Genomic DNA, 19,666 nt, shown 5'->3' on the forward strand with positions numbered 1-19,666 from the left:
TGGCCATTAAATAAGCACTGAAGATAGTTACATTTCAATTTTCTCAGAAGGTTTGTCAGCCGATTTCTATAGGTTTTAAAACAGCGTAAATCATCAGGATCTCTGGTCTTTGAACATTTTTTGTACAACCTGTTCTTTTTCCTTATAATTTTTAAGCATTCTCTGGTTATCCAAGGTTTTTGTCGGGAACTTTTTGGTCGAATTGGCTTGTATTTAAATGATATGTTGTATATAAGCTTAAATTTTGTTAAGAAAGTATCGTATGCGTCATCAGGATTACCCAAGTTATAAATTTCATCCCGGCCTGTGGTGCTTGCTAAGGACATACATTTTTCGAGGGTGGTTGGGTTTACATTTTGGAACGTTGGTACGTTTTCAGTCTTATTTTCTTTGTTTTTTAGTGGCGTGGATTGTAAACACGTAGAGTGACATATGGTCGCTTAGCTGTGCGTTGATAATTCCGCCAGACGTGTTGCGTGTGTCGGAGTTAGTGATGAACAAATATATCAGTGTTGATGATGAGCTTGTTATTCTAGTTGGTGAGGCAATCACATTCACAGAACCACTAGATTCAAGTATAGACGAAAATGAGAACTTCGCGCACGAGGGACGTAGCATATCTGTATTAAAGTTACCGCCAAGAAAAGGGGCATATTGACCGACATTGACTAAATCGAGAAACCTCTCTAGGTATGAAAAGAAACTTCCGATATTGCCATTTGGGGGTCGATACATAACACTAACCACTTATTGATCCCATTTAACTAATAGTACTTCTTGGTCATTGGAAATATATGAAAAACGTGGTAAAAGCTCACAGCAAAGCGTATTCTTAACAGATATCAGCACTCCCCCACCACGTTTGCTTTCACGGCTTAAAAATATATATCTTGTAGTGATTCATTTGAAGTACCTCTTGTTCATTTTGATACCAAGTTTCAGTTAGTATGACGATGTCAAACTGAGAACTGAATTCCTGTAAAAGTATGCAAAGTTCATCTTCCTTGTTCCGCGCGGAACATAAATTAGAATGAAAAAAAGATAGTTTACTACCTTCACAAGATATAGAGTTTGTGGTTATCTGATTTGGTGTTAATTCGGCTGAGAAAGCCATCATAAAAAAAAAGCTTTGTAAACCGGGTAGAATAGAAATCAAACATGTCGCACTAATTTAGCAAGGTCATCGGAGCTATTGACAAACAATCCTGAAGTTTTCCCATTTTGCGCATGTATATTTTGCCTCCCCTCGCCCCAGCAAATTTCCATTTCAGCTCGTGTTTTTTCGCAACTGTCGTTCCCAGAAGCTTTTTTAGTTCGGGGCACAAATACTCATTCACGTAGATAGCGATACGTGACGCATGACCAAGGTCAGCGGTTGTCAATCGTTTCCTCCGTGCTTTTTCGATGACCGCGTTTCTTTTTGAGTGAAGAATGAACTGAGCAATGACGTTGGGACATGCGGATTACTTGCCTGCTGGCACGCGGTGTCAAATGTCAACATCACTTTCCGGAATCGGTTCTTCGATCAGCTCGCCGATCTTCTGCAAAACAGCGGCCAAGTTTTCGCCTTGAATCTCGTAAACGTTTTTTATCTCAATATTTTGATTTCTAGAATGTTGTTCACAGAGTGTGAGGCTCTGACTGTTTTGCTCAGCCTGTTTTTCTTTTGTTCCCGCATTCCCGTCGCAGCGCAGCGTTCTCAGTCTTCAAGCCGGTGTTTTATTTTTTAACGGTGGTTGCCTCTTTCCTCAGATCTTCAGAACCTTTGTTAAAGTTTTCAAGACTAGCCTTAATCTCTCTCAGTCCCTTCCATAGGTCCCTTTCAAAGAAGCTACGGAATTGGCGTAGATCTTGTCTAATTTCTTTTTTTAGATCCTCGCAGAGTTCTGCAAGGTAAGCACTCATTTCAACGCTTCAAGCACGAAGAGAAAAACACGCTAAAGACGCTAAAGGGAGTGGCTCAGCGGATTGCGCAACGGTAAAATGTGTTAAGAAAGATATTGATTCCAACCTGTGAATGTTTGAAGCGTGTAAGTTATGGTGTGGACGATTCGCTACCGCCGCTGCCAAAGAGGTCAGTTCTGATCAACTGCGACAATGTTCCGAGCTTTGTTAATCCGGACCACACTCACCATGCCTGACGCAATCTTGCTCAGGTAGTCTGTAAGCTTGAGTTTGATGAGCGACTCAACCTTGTCGGTCTCAGTCGGGATGTACAATACGGTGCATCCAACTTGTAGGTTGCCTTCATCCTTGAGAGATCAAGCATGACACCGTGGTGACAGTCCGCAGCCTCCTTTCTGCTGGTCCTGGTGGTGGCGCTGTGTTGTCCAGTCCAATTCCGTCCAATGGCTGCGCAGCAGGATGTTGATTGCGCTTGGTGGATTCGGCACGTGGCAGATGGGTTCCTTGAATGACGATGTTCCAGTGCTTGTCGTCGATGGAGTCTGTGAATGTTTGAAGTATGTAAGTTATGGTGTGGACAATTTGTTGCCGCCGCTGCCAAAGTGGTGGTCACAGCCCGCAGCCTCCTTTGTGCTGGTCCTGGTGGTGGAGCTGTGTTGTCCCATCACGTGGACTTGGAAGGTTGTCCACATCCTTACAGTGTTTAATGTAGACTATGGCACTTGAATTGTATATACTTCGTCCTTTTGTGGGGGGTGATGGCCTTAAGATTGAGACTATACAAAGCTGGACTAAATAAACGAGTTGGCTGAGTTTGAGACGTCGTCCTTTCTTTTTTTGTCTCTTCTACGTGTTGATGTTTCTTCTCTACCCCAGTCTCAGGTTAATTCAAAATGGTTAACTTGAAACGTGCATGTCTTGTTAAGATAACATTTCTAATTTAAAATGCACCTACATATATCATAATTCTCTACATACAGCTGAAAATTAGTAATCCACAGCGAGGAGCAGGACGTTTTTTACTACAGTTTTTGAGGTGAAAACGAGTAGAGAAGATGTTAAATGATACGTGCCTTTTGGCAGAGTGTCGAACCGAAATTTTAATCGGTTCGGTTCCGGTTCGGGTTCACGGCTTTCGGTTCGATTCCGGTTCAGTTCCGGGGAGCAAAAAATAACGGTTCAAACCGGTTCGAACCGGTTTGAACCGCTAAATTAAGAATATATTTTCCGCGTTGTTCTGGCAAAGTACACCATTTTTGGCCGTAAAACAATAAGCTATATAGTTTTTTCGATCCTCCGTGCAATTTACTTGTGTTTTTATGTACCAAAAGTATGAAATTCAGTTATTTAATTTCGACGCAAGTGTAGAAGAAAATCTACATTAACGTACATAACGTCGTGTTCATACGACTCAACATCCCTTGTTTACATGTCACATATGCTTTAACTGAATCCGAATGTTTAAGTAGAACAGTAAAGAGTTGAGCTTGTTGGTACATACCTGCAAATAGATCAGCTTGAAATTTAGAACTATATTGTACTTTCTTGTCCTTTCTTCATGTTAAAGTAAAATCCCAAAGTTCAAGCTGATCTAGTTACATGGTATAAAATGTTATCGCGAAGTGTGATAGGTCGACTAAAATACCCTTGATTGGCCCAACTTTGTGTCGCAGTATTGAAATTGAAATCGTGATTGTGTCCTTGAACTAAGGAATTAATTACATCACATAAAATTATGAAATGAGCACCTCGATCGTGGCCATATATATCATGGAACACGGTTTACGAAATACGCTTCACAATATATATGTATATGATGACGACACAACTGAGCTAAAAGCAATGAAATTGTCAATATGTCACAGAAGTTTTAAGATAATTCTTTTCAGTTTATTTTTATAGAAACACAGAGTGGCAAATCAAAATGCTTGTTGTTCTAAGCATATATTGTTTACACTCAGCACCGCATGCATGCGACTAATCATGCAGCAATGAGTAATCGCAATTGCTCACTGTAACCTATACGCACCTTCGCACTGAGATCGAATCTGGCCCAAAATAGCGCTTGCTTAAGTGAACATTTTCTTATACAGGATAAGCTGGCATAGCCTGGCTGTTGAGGTTTGTTCTTAACAAGATGCCGGTCAATTTAATTTGCAAATGAGCATCACCCTTGCTAATTGATGATTTCAATTCGATAGCGTTAAGGAGCTAATGTCGCAAAAAAGCAGATGTCGGTGGCGTGACTGGAAAATCCTGATTGGTCGATAGGGTCATGACGTCACAGCTACATACCGTCGCGCAAGAATTTCAAACAACCCACAATGCTCACGTGAAACGTGACATCACACGTGGAATGAGAATGATTAAAACATGACATGTAATACGAATCAAAGGTCGCTGCATGTCTCGAATGATTTCATTTTTCAAAGTAATTCCTTTGCCTCAAAGAAAAATAATTAAAATTTTTAGGCGGGATTTAAACCCACGACCTCTCGGTATCGAGTCAGACGCTTTTGACTAGGCCACTCGAGTCACGCTTGCGCGGCAAATGAGAATGCGGTGCAAACGAGGCCCGTTAACGCTATCGCGTTGCACTTTTAAAGGCGAAGCATGAGCGTCCTCCGAGGTTCTTTTTTTAAGTAAAACGAAGTAGTATTTCACGTTCCACTCGACTTGTCAGCTACTTAATTGGACACTTTTTGACGGTTTGCGTGCGTAATCGTCATAGTTCTGCGCTCCCCTGTTTACTTTTTTTTTTGTCCAGCCCACAGACACATAAAAGTTATTTTCACCACATAAAAGAGCCAATAACAGACTTCTACATGTTTGAGAAGTTATATGTGTGAGGAACACATTGTTATTTAAATTAGCTTCAAAATCAGAAATATGTATAAGGCTGTCCTATATCACTTACAACATGCCTGTCGAGGATAAAAACGCCGGAAAAGATTGGCAGAACACCTTTAAGATAATTTGGGAGGCATGGCTTTAGGGTGGTCGGCCCTTTATTTATGTTGTTAAATATTCAGTTAGTAATTAAATATATTTTTATAATTATCAATAAATTTTACTTTATAAAGTTCACATAACCGCATGAGACCAACGCGGAAGGACGATACTCGAAACTACGCGAGCTGTGGGGTCTGCGTAAAAGTGTTTTTCTGTTTGGCTGATTGGCAGTGTGAAACATCGGGTTGCAGGGTGCGCCAAAAAGGACTTTGTGCTCACATGATAGATTGAAAGTCAAATACGCGAAATGTGCAAAAAGAGAGAGATGATTCATATTATTTTTCTAAAAAACCTTCTACAGAACGCCTTACTGCAAACGGAGATGCGTAAAGACGCACGCAATGATATTCATAATTTTACATAAAAAGGGCGAAGGACAAACAAAGATTCTTAGAATCTCAGTATAAATCACATTTCATCAGCTTGCATGAGCTCGAAACTTCACGAAATACTGCCTCGGGAGGCTACTGTTATATTAGGTTTTACCTGCACTTGTTTTGGGCCCTCACTTTACAACATGCTGCTTGAATAGTCATGCGCTCTAACATTTCTCTAGGCTGCCGTATATCATCGCGAGACTGCTATAAACACTGCACAACTTTACAATTAGGATATCTATTGCTAGTGTTGCGAACACCACATTTCACCAGAAAGCTGAACTGTTTAGCATGGTATGCACGTGACGTCATCACACTTTAGGCTAGTGGTCATTGTGATTTCTTCTTGCTGAGAAAATCGAATTCGATAATGCAAAATGCACGCTGCAGGAGGTACAAGCTCAGTGAAAGCCAAGGATCTGAAAGGCGCGTAATATTATTCTTAGTGCATCATCGTGAGGAACGGCGCGAGCGTCTGGCACGACAAAAACGTGCTTTTTGGCAAGAGCGTCATTGCAAACAAAGTAGTTTCCGGGGCCACGCTTTTTGGTCTGCGCCAAAATGCGGGGAAGAGAAACCTTTACAACACAGTAGGTTTTTAAAACTAACACTCCCCTCCGCCCCTCCGCCCCCCCCCCCCCCCCACACACACACACACTTCTTTTTACAGAGGATCTGTTAAGGGATAGTTTCCCCAGTATCGTGTCCGTCAGCAAAGAAATGATGACACTAAACTCTGGACAGCTACCTCCATCTATAAGTGACGACGGCAACCAGACAACCGACTTGCCGGTTGTCTGGTTGCCGCCGTCGCGCATAGATGGCGGCAACCTCTCTAGTCTTTCCACTCTGGCTTGCCGACTTAACGGCCGGCCATTACTTCAATCCCACCATAGTACAGGTTCGCTGGTCTTCCTTCATCACCAGAGTGGAAAGGGTGAAAGTATTCCTGAGGGACTGCCTCCTCCGTTTGTGTGTGCTTATTCGCCAATTTTATTGGTCACTTACTAACAGCACCCCTTTACGGTTCAGGTTCGACACCCTGCCTTTTGGTATCAAGTCGTGGTGCGACGTGAGATGGAGACATCATGTGATTTCACATAACGTGACATGAAGTCACGTTGACAAAGGCATGATGTAACGTGAAACAGTGTCCCGCTTGGTCCGTAACGCTTCCTGAACCATGGCTCTCTACCCCATTTAAAACCCCCCAGTGTTCCAACCTTTAATATTCGGTACCTTCAGTGTTTCGGACGGTTTTTGCATAGTTATGAAACCAACACCGCCAGAGGCAAAAACAAACAAACACAGGAACAAACAAACAAACAAACAAGCCATCTAACTCGACGCAAGTAATGGTGGATTATTATAGCTAATAAAAAGTTGATTTAAAAATAAATTGTATATCTCATCATTCTCTCATCCCTTATTATGTGAGCGTTTCATCAATGAGAGCATTCGTTGTGTCAGATCTCAAGTCGGAGGAGTCTTACTCTTAGGCAGCGCGCAAGGCTAGAGTAGCTTCACGTGTAATCGGACTGAAAAAAAGAAAGAAAACTACATAAAAAATTGTATGCAAAGTGAATGGTATGCGATAAGTATTATGTGCGTTGGTTTTTGTTTTAGAAATATGTGAGTAAAGAGACGTGGAAGAATGCTTGCAGGAACCTCTGTAACAGCCGTGGCGTGATTTTCCTTCTCGTTTAGAAACTAGAGGCGACTTCAGAGAACCGCAGATATTAGTGGGGGATTATGCTCGAATGTAAGAGCCAGCGTAAAAACCCTTATATAGAAAAAGCATATTACGTTGCTTTTTTACACTTGCCTCCAGCCTTATCCGGAATTCTAGGGCAGAGTTGCGCGAACTTTCGAGGTGCCGAAAAAACAACAGGGACGTCAAACCGCCCAGCTACCTTTTTCAAATTGTGCGAGAGTTTGTGCATGTAAGGGAGTACCTGTGGGGAGTGCATGTAAGGGAGTATCCAATGTGCCGTAAGGCACAGGAACAAGTATGTTGATTTTGTGTTTGGGGTGGTATACAGGATACCACTAAGCTGCGGAAGAGTGTACATCGGCCAAACTGGTCGATGCATTAATGACAGGGCACATGAACATGATTGGACACTCCTGTCGACCGCTGGGGGTCACTTGCCTCTGCATTGTGCTGCCTGTAAATGCCAGCCCCAATTCAATAACATCACCATCATCGGGAGGGGCACAGATAAAACTACCAGGGAATTATTGGAAGCGTATGCAATAACAGAAGAGGGGCAAGATCCATGCGTCAGTCAAACATAGGTTTTTCTTCACAAAAAAGAAATTGCCTATCTTGACACGTACTGAAGCGATAGTGCTGTTTACTTCGTTGGTGTTTTTTCAATAAATGTTTAGTTGTGAGTTCAGCGCTTGTGTCGTTCGCACCTTCCTTTCGTCCTTGTGTATTTTTTGCGCGCTGTTTATTTCCGTTTATAACATGAACCAACTCGCCTACATCACGACACTAATCCATTTTAATTATTGATTTTTTTAAATTTTTTATAACCTCTCAATATGTACTTCAGTGACACCAATCAGAGTGGCAAGAAGCTACATTTCGAGAGATTTCAATATTCTAAGCATAAGGCCGTCGCCTCAGGCGTTCGCTGGCGTTGCGTGGATAGAACCCGAGGCTGCAAAGGGGCTGTTATTACAGAAGAAAACAACCAGCAGCAACGAGTCTCTGTGCAACACATGCACTCGCCAGATCCGGCTCTTACACAGGTATCGAAGTTTCGAGCAGCGTTAAAGAAAACTGCACGAGAGACGAATGAACCTCCAAGCGCAATCCGCGCAAGAGCACTTCGCAACCCGCAGGAATTCGCGAGAGCTACAGTCTCAGCCGAACAAATCCTCAAGAGGGATATTTTCCATCGAACAAATTCATTCCCTCTCAGCGTGTCTTACCGATCTCATTGATGGGGCGTGGACGGCGTTGCGTGTGATGGCGGTAAGAATATGTGTGGCATCACACGCGGCGTCGGTGCTTGGGGGCATTCCAAAATAAGTTTGCTGTCTTGAAACAAGCAAGAAGAGCAACAAAATTGTAAGAGATCTGGGGAAATAAGCTTGAGTGATGAGTTTATTGCGTGCACAGTGCCAAAAACGCTCATATTGGCCGATGAACGCCTTCAGTACGATGATGCTCCATAGCGAACTTTGTGCGACTGGTTTTAACGACACTTAATGAAGCTTCGAAGCTTTGAAAGGGTCCAAAATGGCGATCACCATGTCAACCGACAGCGATGAGCCAATACACCTTGAGTGGTTTAACCGTCTGTATGTTGGTAGGTATATCTGTCCGGCTAGCAGGTGGGAAAGTAATGGCGCTACTTTCCCAGATCCAATGACTTTATCAGAACTGAACGCCTAAAAGACCGGGACAAGGGGAAGAAGAGACAACACGTTGGCGTACTAACTATTGAAAGTTCAATTTGAAAAACACTCACTTGTGTACGGTTCGTGTCACAGCACGTCAATTTCCCTTGCCCCCACTCTTTCTGCGAAAATACGAATTTTCGTCATTCTTGTCCGGCCCGCTTATACCTTTCCATTTAATTGCATTATAATCATAACCTTAAAAACTGTAAGTTTCACCCTTGTTAGTGTCAGACTGGTGGCGGCTGATAAAACCCGTTTGAACTACTGACGTCTAACCCCCGGTTAGCTCAGTTGGTAGAGCGCTCCACTCGAAATGGAGAGGTCCCGGGTTCGTTACCCAGACCAGGCGGATTTTTTCGGTCATGCACCAGTCAACTAGCTGTCTTTGGAGATTTATGTTTGTCCTTTGTCTCCCTTGTTCCCCTTCTCCAGGGATCATTTTTGTCATTCTAATCTAGGGACTTTACTCTCTGCAAAGTCACTCAACGTCTGGTGTGGAAACCCCGCACTCAAGAGTCGGTCGACTTGTCCCTGGAATCTGCTTCCCATTTCATACGGATGATTTCGTCAAAGAGGCTCAGAGACAACATAGTTAAGACTTTGCCTTTTGAACGCTTATTTATTTAAATTGAAACAACAAGATTTTGTCACGGGATGTGACAAAACTGCGGTACGTATTTTGTTCCCTTCTGTATTCTCTTTTTAAGATTGCCATTAGGCCGTTGATTTCTCAATTTTCGTTTTGTCTTCCTTGTTTGTACTACGGGGAAAGCAGAACCATGTAAGTTCTTAATTAGTCCTAAAAATTTCGCTATACGCTACATCTGCACAATCTTCTAGAAAAACGCTCGACCAGTCAAAACTTTGAACAAGTTATTTGAAACTATCAACTGTTCCCGCATTTATTTTTTTAAAGCTATAACTTTCGGAGTTGTTCCTGTAGTTCGAAACTGGGAAAACGGCTCAAGCAAAAAATGGGTAGGTAGGTGGTCGCTTATGTCTTGACTAAAGAGTCCAGGGAAAAGCTCAGTCCGGTCTACATTTGTCACACATATGTATATGGATTTGAAGCTTTTACAGGCTATTCTAGTTGGGAGCTTTACTACGTTTCAGCAAGCGGAGGACAACATAAGGACATTAAAATTTATTGCGCATGTATAAATTCCTATTGTGTCAATGTTTATATCCCCCATAAGTAAAATTGGTAGTCTTGTAAGGGAAATAAACGTAGTAGGTCGTCAGAGAAGTTGAGAAAACCAGACATATTTCCTAGCGGTGGCCTATATACCGCTACAAGAATCATTTTTTCCGTACGAACAACCAGGCACTCGACATCTGCATTAAATACGGACTGGTCCTCCACAACAGCGAAGGAAATAGAAGCTTTCAAATAAATCAAAATTCCGCCACCTCGTTTTTGCTTGGGATTTCTACTCGCGCAGCTGTAGTTATGAATATTTGGAGGTGCCTCCTTTTCACGTAACCATGTTTCGGTAAGAAATAATGTATTAAAACTCAAACAAAGTGAAAAAAAGAAACATATCAAGAGCGTCGGGTCTTCTATTTATACTTCTGGTGTTTAAATAAATTGCAAAAAATTATGAATTCTAATTTCCGAATCTTTCATTGAACTGCATGTTAGCAAAATATTCACATTGCTGAGTCAGCATAAACGAAGAGTACCAACGACTAGATTAGTAAGATTTTATCTACGTCATTTTTTCCAAATTAGTCATACACAAAAGTTTCAGCACACTTGAGTCGTCCTTCTTTTGCGCAAAAACTTTCCCGCCGCAGTCCAGATGTGTTTCACCTAACCTCTTTTTTTTTTAAGGCGAAAGCCCTACTTGTCCCATTGCGCGAAAAAGCGGCGGCGATATGCCCGAAAGATGGTCACACCAATACGTCATCGAGCACGCTTTTCAGAAATAAACACAAAGAAAAGCACAGCGACGCGGATGCTTCGTCACGGAAGCCGTCTTGGAGACGGCGCGGTTCGCCGCGTCTGCGCAGTGGGGGAGCGTAATATCCCCACTGGAACGCTGTGTGAAAAAAGGAAGACGTGGCGCGCTGCTTGTAGGAGTAAGCTGCACATAGGAATGCTTACACGTTCCTACACGTAAGCAGTCTTAAGTGTCTCTGCCGACTTTTTTTTTTTTTTTGCAACACCTGCCCCAAGCAGTTTTTTTTTTTCGCGTTAGCACCTGTTTTTTTGTTTTCGCAGGTACCGCGTCTCTTTTTGTGCGTTGCACGAAACGCACGGCGATGCTTTTTTCGCCTGGTCTGTTCGTTGGCACTATGCGGCAGACACCGATATCAGAGACTGTGATTGGCTCATTCAGTGAGTCACCGATCTTCATTACAAGGTTATCGGGATCGCCTTCGAAAGGCAATCCTTTTATCGCAAATGTGTGAGCGTTGTTATTGCTCCAGTTCTTCCCCGTGCTGACTCAGTCTTTGATTTTTGTTCTGAGGATCAGTGTTCTGTTTCGTCAATTCCTTATTTTCTTAGGTGCTTTACGTCATTCCCTATCGCGTCCACTTTATCGCAAGTGTCGCTGCAGAACCTAGCGCTTCCGCCCTTAATTTGAGGCGGAGACCATCAAGAGCTTTTACAAACCCTTTGGATTCCTTTCCATCCTTGGTCATGGTATCCGTACAAAGTATAAAAACACACACACATACACACATTGAACTGTGTTTGGCAGCAGTGCACAAGACAAAAGTATTTAGGTGTGAAAGCGAATTCTCACCTTCGAGCAGAAACCAGGATTTTTAGATGTGCGCCTGTTGTGCTCCGCTGCCCAACTGATCAAGGTAGAGGGCCGTCCTTCCTTTCTGCAGGCAACGCTTGGTGTTGCGGATTCTGGTGTTGCGCTGTTCGCTCGTGCGTGGAACGTGTGTAGTTTGCGCCGCGATTGAGAGAACATGGGCTTCGAGATCCGGCACCGCGTGGAAAGGATTCCCGGTATGGTGAATGACCTGAAGCCATTCGCCGATCCCCGAGGTGTGGTCATGTTCCACGGGGGATTCGAAGGCGGAGCGACTTCGTTGGCATCGCGTGCTCCATCACGGATGTTGTCTACTGATACCGGCGCGCTCCAAAACGACCGATGTAATTCAGCATAAGCTTCCTAGGTAATATCCCTGACAGGTTAAACAAAATAGTGAAGTGAACTGAAAACCTCACAAGGTTCAAACATAACGAAGTGAACCGAGAACCGCGTCACTCCCAGTGAAAGTTACTCGAGCTGGTAGAAATCCATGAGATGGCAGATAGAATAAAGCTTGCTTGAGATAAATCGTCATAGTAACTATATAGTGTACAGAATCTTCAAACAATTTGGTGCTGACATTCAAATTCTACCATATAATGTTTTGAAAGAAGAGTAAAAACAGTCTTTAACGCCGTAATTTCGGTGTACCCAAACGGGGTGTTGCGCGTGCCTGGAAAATAGACCCCACACAAACGACCTGCGGTCTTAATACACATTTTTAGCCATGCTGTGAATTTTACTACTTTTATGATAGCTTCCAGATTTCGCAAAAGCTTACACATGAGGTACAATCATGTCTCGTTAATATGCACCTTGTTAATTTCGATGCCCCGCCATATGAACACCATTCTCGGCGAAAAACTGGGACAATGCATGCATTTTGTCCCGTTATTATGGGCAAATCACATTATGGACAACTTTTGGGGGAACGGGGGTGTCCACACTGACAAGACATCACAATATGTGCATTTTTGAAAATTCATGTCTGGTATTTCTCCACACTAAATGACAGTAATTTAGGTGCGAATCGAATACTCGTTTGACTGAAGTAGCTAAAGTGCGATGATGTATGTAGGTTAATCATATGATGCAGAATGCGATCGTATTCCCTCAGGACAAGCCGAACACTAACAGCTTGGATGTCCTTACGAGCATTGACATAGATTCCAAAAACACGATTTACACGCAGTGCAATTATATTCTAAAATCGGCCTAACATATTAAACGGCTTCATCAACCTGTACAAAAAATAAATAAATATAATAATTGGTGAGAACTGCCGGCCTCACCATTTACACTATTCTCATCACCAGATGCACTAAGTATTTGTACAGAATATGCTGCCGCGTGCATAACCGAGCACAAACGCTTCTCCGTGCCTCTAGAAGTTTCGTGTTTATTGTTACACCGAGCGTAAAAGCTAAGGTGGCCGGAAGGACCTGCCCTAGTCCGTCTCGCCCTCGCTCACTCCCGAACATTGTAGGTCGAATCTTCGAGATACCGAGTGTAATAGATGAGGAATCGAGCGCGGTCTTGTCGATTCATTCACTCTTGTGCCAGCCAGCAGTCACGCCGACGCTCCGTCGCTCGCTGTTGCCTCCGTTGACGCTCGTTGCTGCTTTCTCGACGTTGTTTCTTTCTTTTGTGTCTCGCACAAGTTCACCGATTAAACCTTTATTCTCAGTTTACGCTCGTCGAGCCTTTTCCATCTGCGACAATATAAACTACCAAACAAGCTTTAAAGAGAAGGTTCTCTGCAGTATTTGGGGGTTCTAGGATTGTCAAATGAGCTAGGAATTAATATCTCTGTTTCTACCGATCCCGCCTACATCTCCGTGTCAAATTTAGAACAATTTTGCTATGGCCGACATTGTAATGAAAGCAAGTTTTCTAACTAGTGTTGCCTGCTGTACCCTACAGCAGAGTCGAACCCAATATATCACAATTCTAGTAGCAATTTCGGAAGGGTATCTTGGAAAATATCGAGGTGATATTTGATTTTTGTATTAACGCCATCGAACACCTAAACTGCAAATGCAAGGAGGAAATAATTGCCTGCAGCATTCAGGTAGTCCTGTTTCATACAATCGTGCATGAGCAACATATTCTCCTTCAGTAGAGGTTAGGAATTTAGAAATCACTGCCATAATATCTCAGGTCATGTCATTAAGGTATTAATCTAAAATGGGACAATACGACGATTGAAAGAAAGATGTAAAAGTGACGAGTCTCATTCTTTTTATTGCTTTCTTTACGACAACAAGCGATGGCAGTGAACAGTCCTCTTCTTCACAGATTCCTGGTGGCTGACGTCTACGATGGTAACTCTTCTTTGCGGAGTTTCTGTAAAAACAGGGGGTAATAAAATCAATCATCAGAACTCTATGCTCAATGAAAGCATTCAGGTTATAAAAATATATCTGCATAAACTTACACTTCTTCTTGCGGAGGAGGGTGGTGTAGTCACCATAGGTGCCAAGACCGTACCCGTAGTTCAGACCGTAACTGCCGAGCCCGTGTCCGTAACCAAAGTGGCCGGCGCCGTAGCCCAGAGAACCAACGCCATATCCGTAGACTGGGGCAGCGTGGGCGTAGGAAGCCAGAGCTGGAGCGGCGTGGTAGGTCTGGTAGCTGGCGACAGCTGGAGCAGCGTGGACGGTGGATACCCTAGTCACGGCTGGAGCAGCGGCATAAGTGGCGACAGCTGGGGCAGCGTGGTAGGTCTGGTAGCTGGCGACAGCTGGAGCAGCGTGGACGGTGGACACCCTAGTCACGGCTGGAGCAGCAGCGTAGGTGGCAACTGGGGCAGCAGCATAGCTGGCGAAAGCTGGAGCAGTTTGGTAGGTAGCGACCTTTGTAACGGCTGGAGCAGCGGCATAAGTGGCGACAGCTGGAGCAGCGTGGACGGTGGACACCCTAGTCACGGCTGGAGCAGCAGCGTAGGTGGCAACTGGGGCAGCAGCATAGCTGGCGAAAGCTGGAGCAGTCTGGTAGGTAGCGACCTTGGTGACAGCTGGAGCAGCCGCATAGGTGGCAACTGGAGCGGCGTGGTAGGAGGCGACAGCTGGAGCAGCGGCGTAGGTGGCAACGGCTGGAGCGGCGTGGTAGGAAGTGGCCACAGTGCGGCTCACGGCTGGGGCAGCAACAGCGTAGCTAGCTGGGGCAGCAACACTGTAGCCGGTCAGACCAGAGTAGCCGTAGCCGTTCCTAAGACCAACAGCGTGGCCGTAGCCAAGACCATGGCCATATCCGAGGCCGGAGTAGCCAAGGCCAGAGTAGCCGAGGCCGGAGTAGCCAAGGCCGGAGTAACCGAGACCAGAGTAGCCGAGGCCAGAGTAGCCGAGGCCAGAGTAGCCGAGGCCAGAGTAGCCGAGGCCGTGGCCGTAGCCAAGACCGCTCTGGACGTAGCCAGCGATGGCTCCGCTGGCCAGAGCCAGGAGAAGACAAGCACGGAGCTGCATAAATCAACATTAGTGCACATTTTAATAAGTTAGATATTGTACACTTTATACTGATGACGCAAGGGGGTGCCAGATGATAAACGGTTTGTTTTTGCGTAAATATTGGTTAATGCGAATGTTGCAGTTAGCATTCAATCAAAATAACAGTAATCAATGTAGATCCTGAAAGAGAACGTACCTCGAAATTCTAAATCTGCTTTGTGGTCGAATAAATTAATATTTTATCTTCTGTAATATATGTTTTTGCGGCATTTAATCAAGCTTGCACTAAACTGTCTCAGAGTCATAAAAGAACAAAGCGTCCCACTTTGCATCAAGGCGTATTTTTTAACCGATTAATGTATCAGTGTGCAATGTGAAAAATGTATGCCACAATCGTTTGTGAGCAAGCGGTCGTCTCCATCAAACTGCGTTTGCAAGTTAAGCCTATGTTCTGATTGCAAAAATATATATCAACTTATGGAAGCCCGACAGACTGCAATTTTACAGCAAATATTTCTGTAACATATGTTGCGGGAAGTTTGGTCTTCATAAAAGTGTTCATTCAGTTAGATATTTCATAAAATATCAGACTTAAACAAAAGATACTACTATTAAGACCTGAGTGATATCAATCCTTGATTGCGTTCGCTTGAAAATCCATCAAATAAAAAATATATTCTTCAACTTAAACTTAAAGTCTTGAATTGACCACTCAGTGCGCCCCGCACAAAATGCCCTTGTGAACAAGACCGCCGTTTAATGCGAACTCAACCGCCGATAGAGAGTTATAAAACACTTTTTTTAACCCAGGCAAACAATTTTCTAACGAAACTAACACCTTAAAACAAGTGGAAGATTCTACTTTTGCATTAAAAGTTGATGTAGCCTAGTTACGCGAAGCAAGCAAGGTAGACACATGTTCAAGTGCCTAGTCCTTATTTGCGATAGGCACAATAATCATATGCGGGAAGGCACAGCCTAATAAAATACTTATAAAAGTAGATAAGCGAGCTTTAAGGTCCAGTATTTTCAAAATGGTGCACTCACTCCGGTCATGGTGTAGGTTTACAGAAGAGGAGTTCAACTGCGAACTTGGATGGAAAATCTGGAGCTTTTATACACAACAGGATTGAACGAGAACGTGATGTACATCAAATGAGAAAGTACAGAAAAGAAAAGCCTGAAAGAAAGAAAGCAGACAACTTGTATTTCGTATAAACTGATTGTAACCTTGGGGAGAGGTATTAAGGTATGTCAATCACGTACACCCTTTGACGCGGATCTGCATACTAGAAATAACTGGATCGAAAAATTCCGCGTACACTCAATAGTCGACTCGACGCCATTGAGTAATGAATGGGTTTTGTTAAATGTGCTTTGCGCTTTTATTTCTCTACCCGGAGTTTGCACGTGCAATGCTCCTTTCTGCAACCTTGGGGATCCCTTTCTTGTGCTTAAACTAGTCAAATTGATTGTACGGTGCCCCCCCAGATTCAACGCCGCTATAGATTATCCGTTTTTGAAAAGGGTCTATTGAGACGGGTTCTAACTATTTAGACAATGCATCCTATATAAGTTTCACTAGGCTTCTCAATTACAAATGTAATACACGAAAGTTACTGGCAAAAAGACCACGTGGCTTCTTCATGGTGGTGCGGTTTAAGCAAGGGTGGCTGTGGTGACCGTCGCCGCCCTCTGCTTCGCAGGCGGCAGCGACGGCAGGCACGCATATTTTTGAAAGGCAGGTGATAGATGTATTGGCAAGGGCAATGGTTCTGTAAATGGCGGGTATCACTGAACACAAATACCAGCAGGGATGCTGGTGTCTGATAACTCAAAATGTACAGTAGGATTTACATACATCTAACCAGCTTTCATGGGGCTTGTTGAAGTTATGTAATATATTTTCCTTCTGTACTAGTCACTGACAAGATGAATACCACGGTCATTAAGAATAAGACAATATTCAGCTTCGTTGCGTTATCTCTGTTTCAATTGTCTCTTTTTTCGGATCCAGTTTCTTGTGCTTGGGTGTCACATTGGCAGGGTTGGCACAGACATTTTGACTGATTCTGACTTTTGCAAAAGCTGTTGAAGCCCCTTTATTGTTGCTAATACAAGGGTGAATTTGGAAGCTGCTGCAAGGGTGCGGTATTGGTGTCGCTGAAATGCATGTATTCCATGATCACCTTAACTACTTCGCTTAGATGTCCGCTCATTTGAACCTGGGTATCTCGTCTCACGTTCGTAGCCACCATTGTTTCGAGGCACCACTGAAGCAGGATAAAGTTGAAATAGCTGACGAAACGCTTATGTGCTCGGCATTGCTTTTATTTTGTTTTTGTTTAGCTGCACCTGGGTGGCGCAACCGTGCCCCATTTCCTGCGTTGCGGAGATGCTTTTTCTTTATTACGAGCTTTTAGGAGCGCTGTTGCACAGTAAAACGTACATTGAGGCGCTGGCTGAGCATATTTATTTCTAATTAAAATCATCATTAGTATTTGTTAATTACATCAATGAATACAGGGTTAACGGGGAAATGAATATACTATGATTGGTATCTTAGACACTGAGTGACAACCGTTTTAGTGCCTTAGAACTCCAGTTCAAACTAGTAATATTAAGCTGCTAGACTCTTTCTCTAACACCATTTTGCGGAGAGGTTCGTGGCCAGATTTATTCCTTCTCTTCATTCGGTGTGGCGCGATTTGGCCGAAGTTGCATTTTGCGCCATGTAGTCCTTTATAATCATCATCATCACCGCCGTCAACCCTCTTTGTTTTTAACTCTTTTTTTACTTAAGTGGTGTCGCTTCCCAGTTCATCTTCCACATTCTGGATAGTCACAGTTGTACATCTTGGCTTGTTTGGTGTCAATTAAGTTTCTTTTCTTATGTGAACCTTGTTCATTTTTACAGAGAAGTTCACACCAACATAGCTCGTCACACTGGAGCTCTAGAGTACGGTTACTTGACATAAGAGTCGTGAAAGCAGTGCTGCCTTTGCTTCATCTGAGTAAAATATTCTCGGAAAGCGCCTCCAGGTTAAAAAAAAAAAAAAGGTATGGTAACATTTGGATGAGGTATATATCTATATTTTAGTAAGCAGTTTACAGAGGCCGAAGGGGACCTTGTTGTTGCCTAACGGCGTATTCAGATTTGCGGAAAATGCTCTCGCCGCCGACCACATTTACTCAACGGAAAAAGACCACGCCGTTGACGTGGGGCTGTCTCTCGAGGATACGACGAGGGTCGACACTACAGCATTTAATTCCACGAATATAAGGGTACTTCCAGCTCGTGCACATAGTTAATATGTTTGTGCTGAGTCTTATGTGCTTCGATAACAAAGAAAATATGCGTGAAATGTGCGTTAGAACTGTCTATGGCACAGGAGAGAAGGTGGCAGGTGTCCGATGACAGCGTATCTTGTAGCCTTCTCATTGCAATCAGCAGTTCACTGCTTCGCAGTATATAATAGCTAACAGCCCACAGTTGCAAGAACACGGCCAACGTACTCTTGGAACTATCGTTTGAGAGTGCAGGAATAAACCAACGAGCAAACGCGAGACAGTGTGTACGTTTTGCTCATGCCTAACTGGGCACTGGCTTTATTAAGCATATATTATAGACTGTCTTTCTGGATCAGATGCGTTTCGAAATGGTATGGATGATTTAGTATCGATGCCTATTTTTGCAGATACAACAAGATAGTGCCATTTGTAGCAGTCGGCAAGGTTCTTATGTCAACAAATACGATTTCCCCGTGTGTTCTGATTGGCTGCAGCGGAGTGTAAAGGCTTTCCTCGCGCAAAAGACCTGTCCCGAACCGATTTGTCTCGCGGCCAAAAATCATTGCAGAGGCAAGCGGAATTTGTATTCAGCAGCGCGTTTTGACAAAGGCTCATCCTCAATCAACCTTCTCAAACCTCTTTATGCTCCGTTTCACCGTACGATGGACTGCAACGGATGGTATATGCTATCAAAGTCAGTCCGACGCTCCGTGCATACCAGGCGACTTCACACTTTCCACGTCGCTCCGCCCACCCGGTAGGTCACGTAACACACTCCGTGCTGTGAATTCGCTCTGGTGGCTTGTGGCGTTCACTTTTGTGCGTCGTAAGGTAAAACGGAGTATAGAATTTGGGTAGCCTCTTCAGCTGTCCTATCATTAAAATCCGAGGGGGGGGGGGGGTACTTTTCGTCTTCATATGCTGGAGACATTCACTCGGCACTAAACAAGTTTGCAAGAGTGACCGACAGATGGAGTGTGTACGTAGCCATAGGTGGTTCGGTGGTGTCGCAAAGAAATTGAGAGTGAGGGTAGTGGAGACTAGACCTAATGTCAAACCAGACCAACCTTTTTTTTATTATTTTTTTTTTGCGTGTGACTTTGGCGTTGTGTTACCTTTTCTCCAGCCGGGTAGTCGCTTGTTTGTAATACTGTTTTTTAATTCTGACTACACGGAGAGGTATGCTGCTGTCAACGTTTCCAACCTGCAAGAAAACACAATATGCAGTACAATACGAGTATGAGTCACCTTTTTGACTGCACTGCACGTTAGAGACTTTGTAGTCATTTAAATAGAAAAACAATAAGCATTAAAAAACAATAAGCGAAATGCTGATGGGCTTTTGGGTAATAAAGTAATATATTTGGCCGTATTTCTGGGAAAAGTTGCACTTTTAGAATAAAATAATGAAACATCTCAAGACTGCAATGTTAATTATGTTAGT

General features: G+C 43.5%; 1 protein-coding gene and 1 non-coding gene across 2 annotated transcripts; one reads left to right on the forward strand and one right to left on the reverse strand.

Annotated features, from left to right (window-relative positions):
- The first annotated feature begins 8,987 nt into the window (after nt 1-8,987).
- On the forward strand, nt 8,988-9,060 carry Trnas-cga. The gene has a single exon. It is a non-coding gene; the product is annotated as a tRNA-Ser (tRNA).
- Nucleotides 9,061-13,703: 4,643 nt separating this feature from the next.
- Nucleotides 13,704-16,019, reverse strand: LOC121048061 (cuticle protein LPCP-23). Its single transcript, XM_040503922.1, has 3 exons — nt 15,979-16,019; nt 13,923-14,943; nt 13,704-13,831 (listed from the first exon to the last, which is right to left on the reverse strand). Coding segments are annotated over exons 1-3 (1,032 nt in total). The 5' UTR covers nt 15,988-16,019; the 3' UTR covers nt 13,704-13,829.
- Between the last annotated feature and the right edge of the window lie 3,647 nt (nt 16,020-19,666).

The sequence above is a fragment of the Ixodes scapularis genome, unplaced genomic scaffold (genome assembly GCF_016920785.2).
Source record: "Ixodes scapularis isolate PalLabHiFi unplaced genomic scaffold, ASM1692078v2 PGA_scaffold1__304_contigs__length_218370807, whole genome shotgun sequence".
Taxonomy (NCBI): Eukaryota; Metazoa; Arthropoda; class Arachnida; order Ixodida; family Ixodidae; genus Ixodes; species Ixodes scapularis.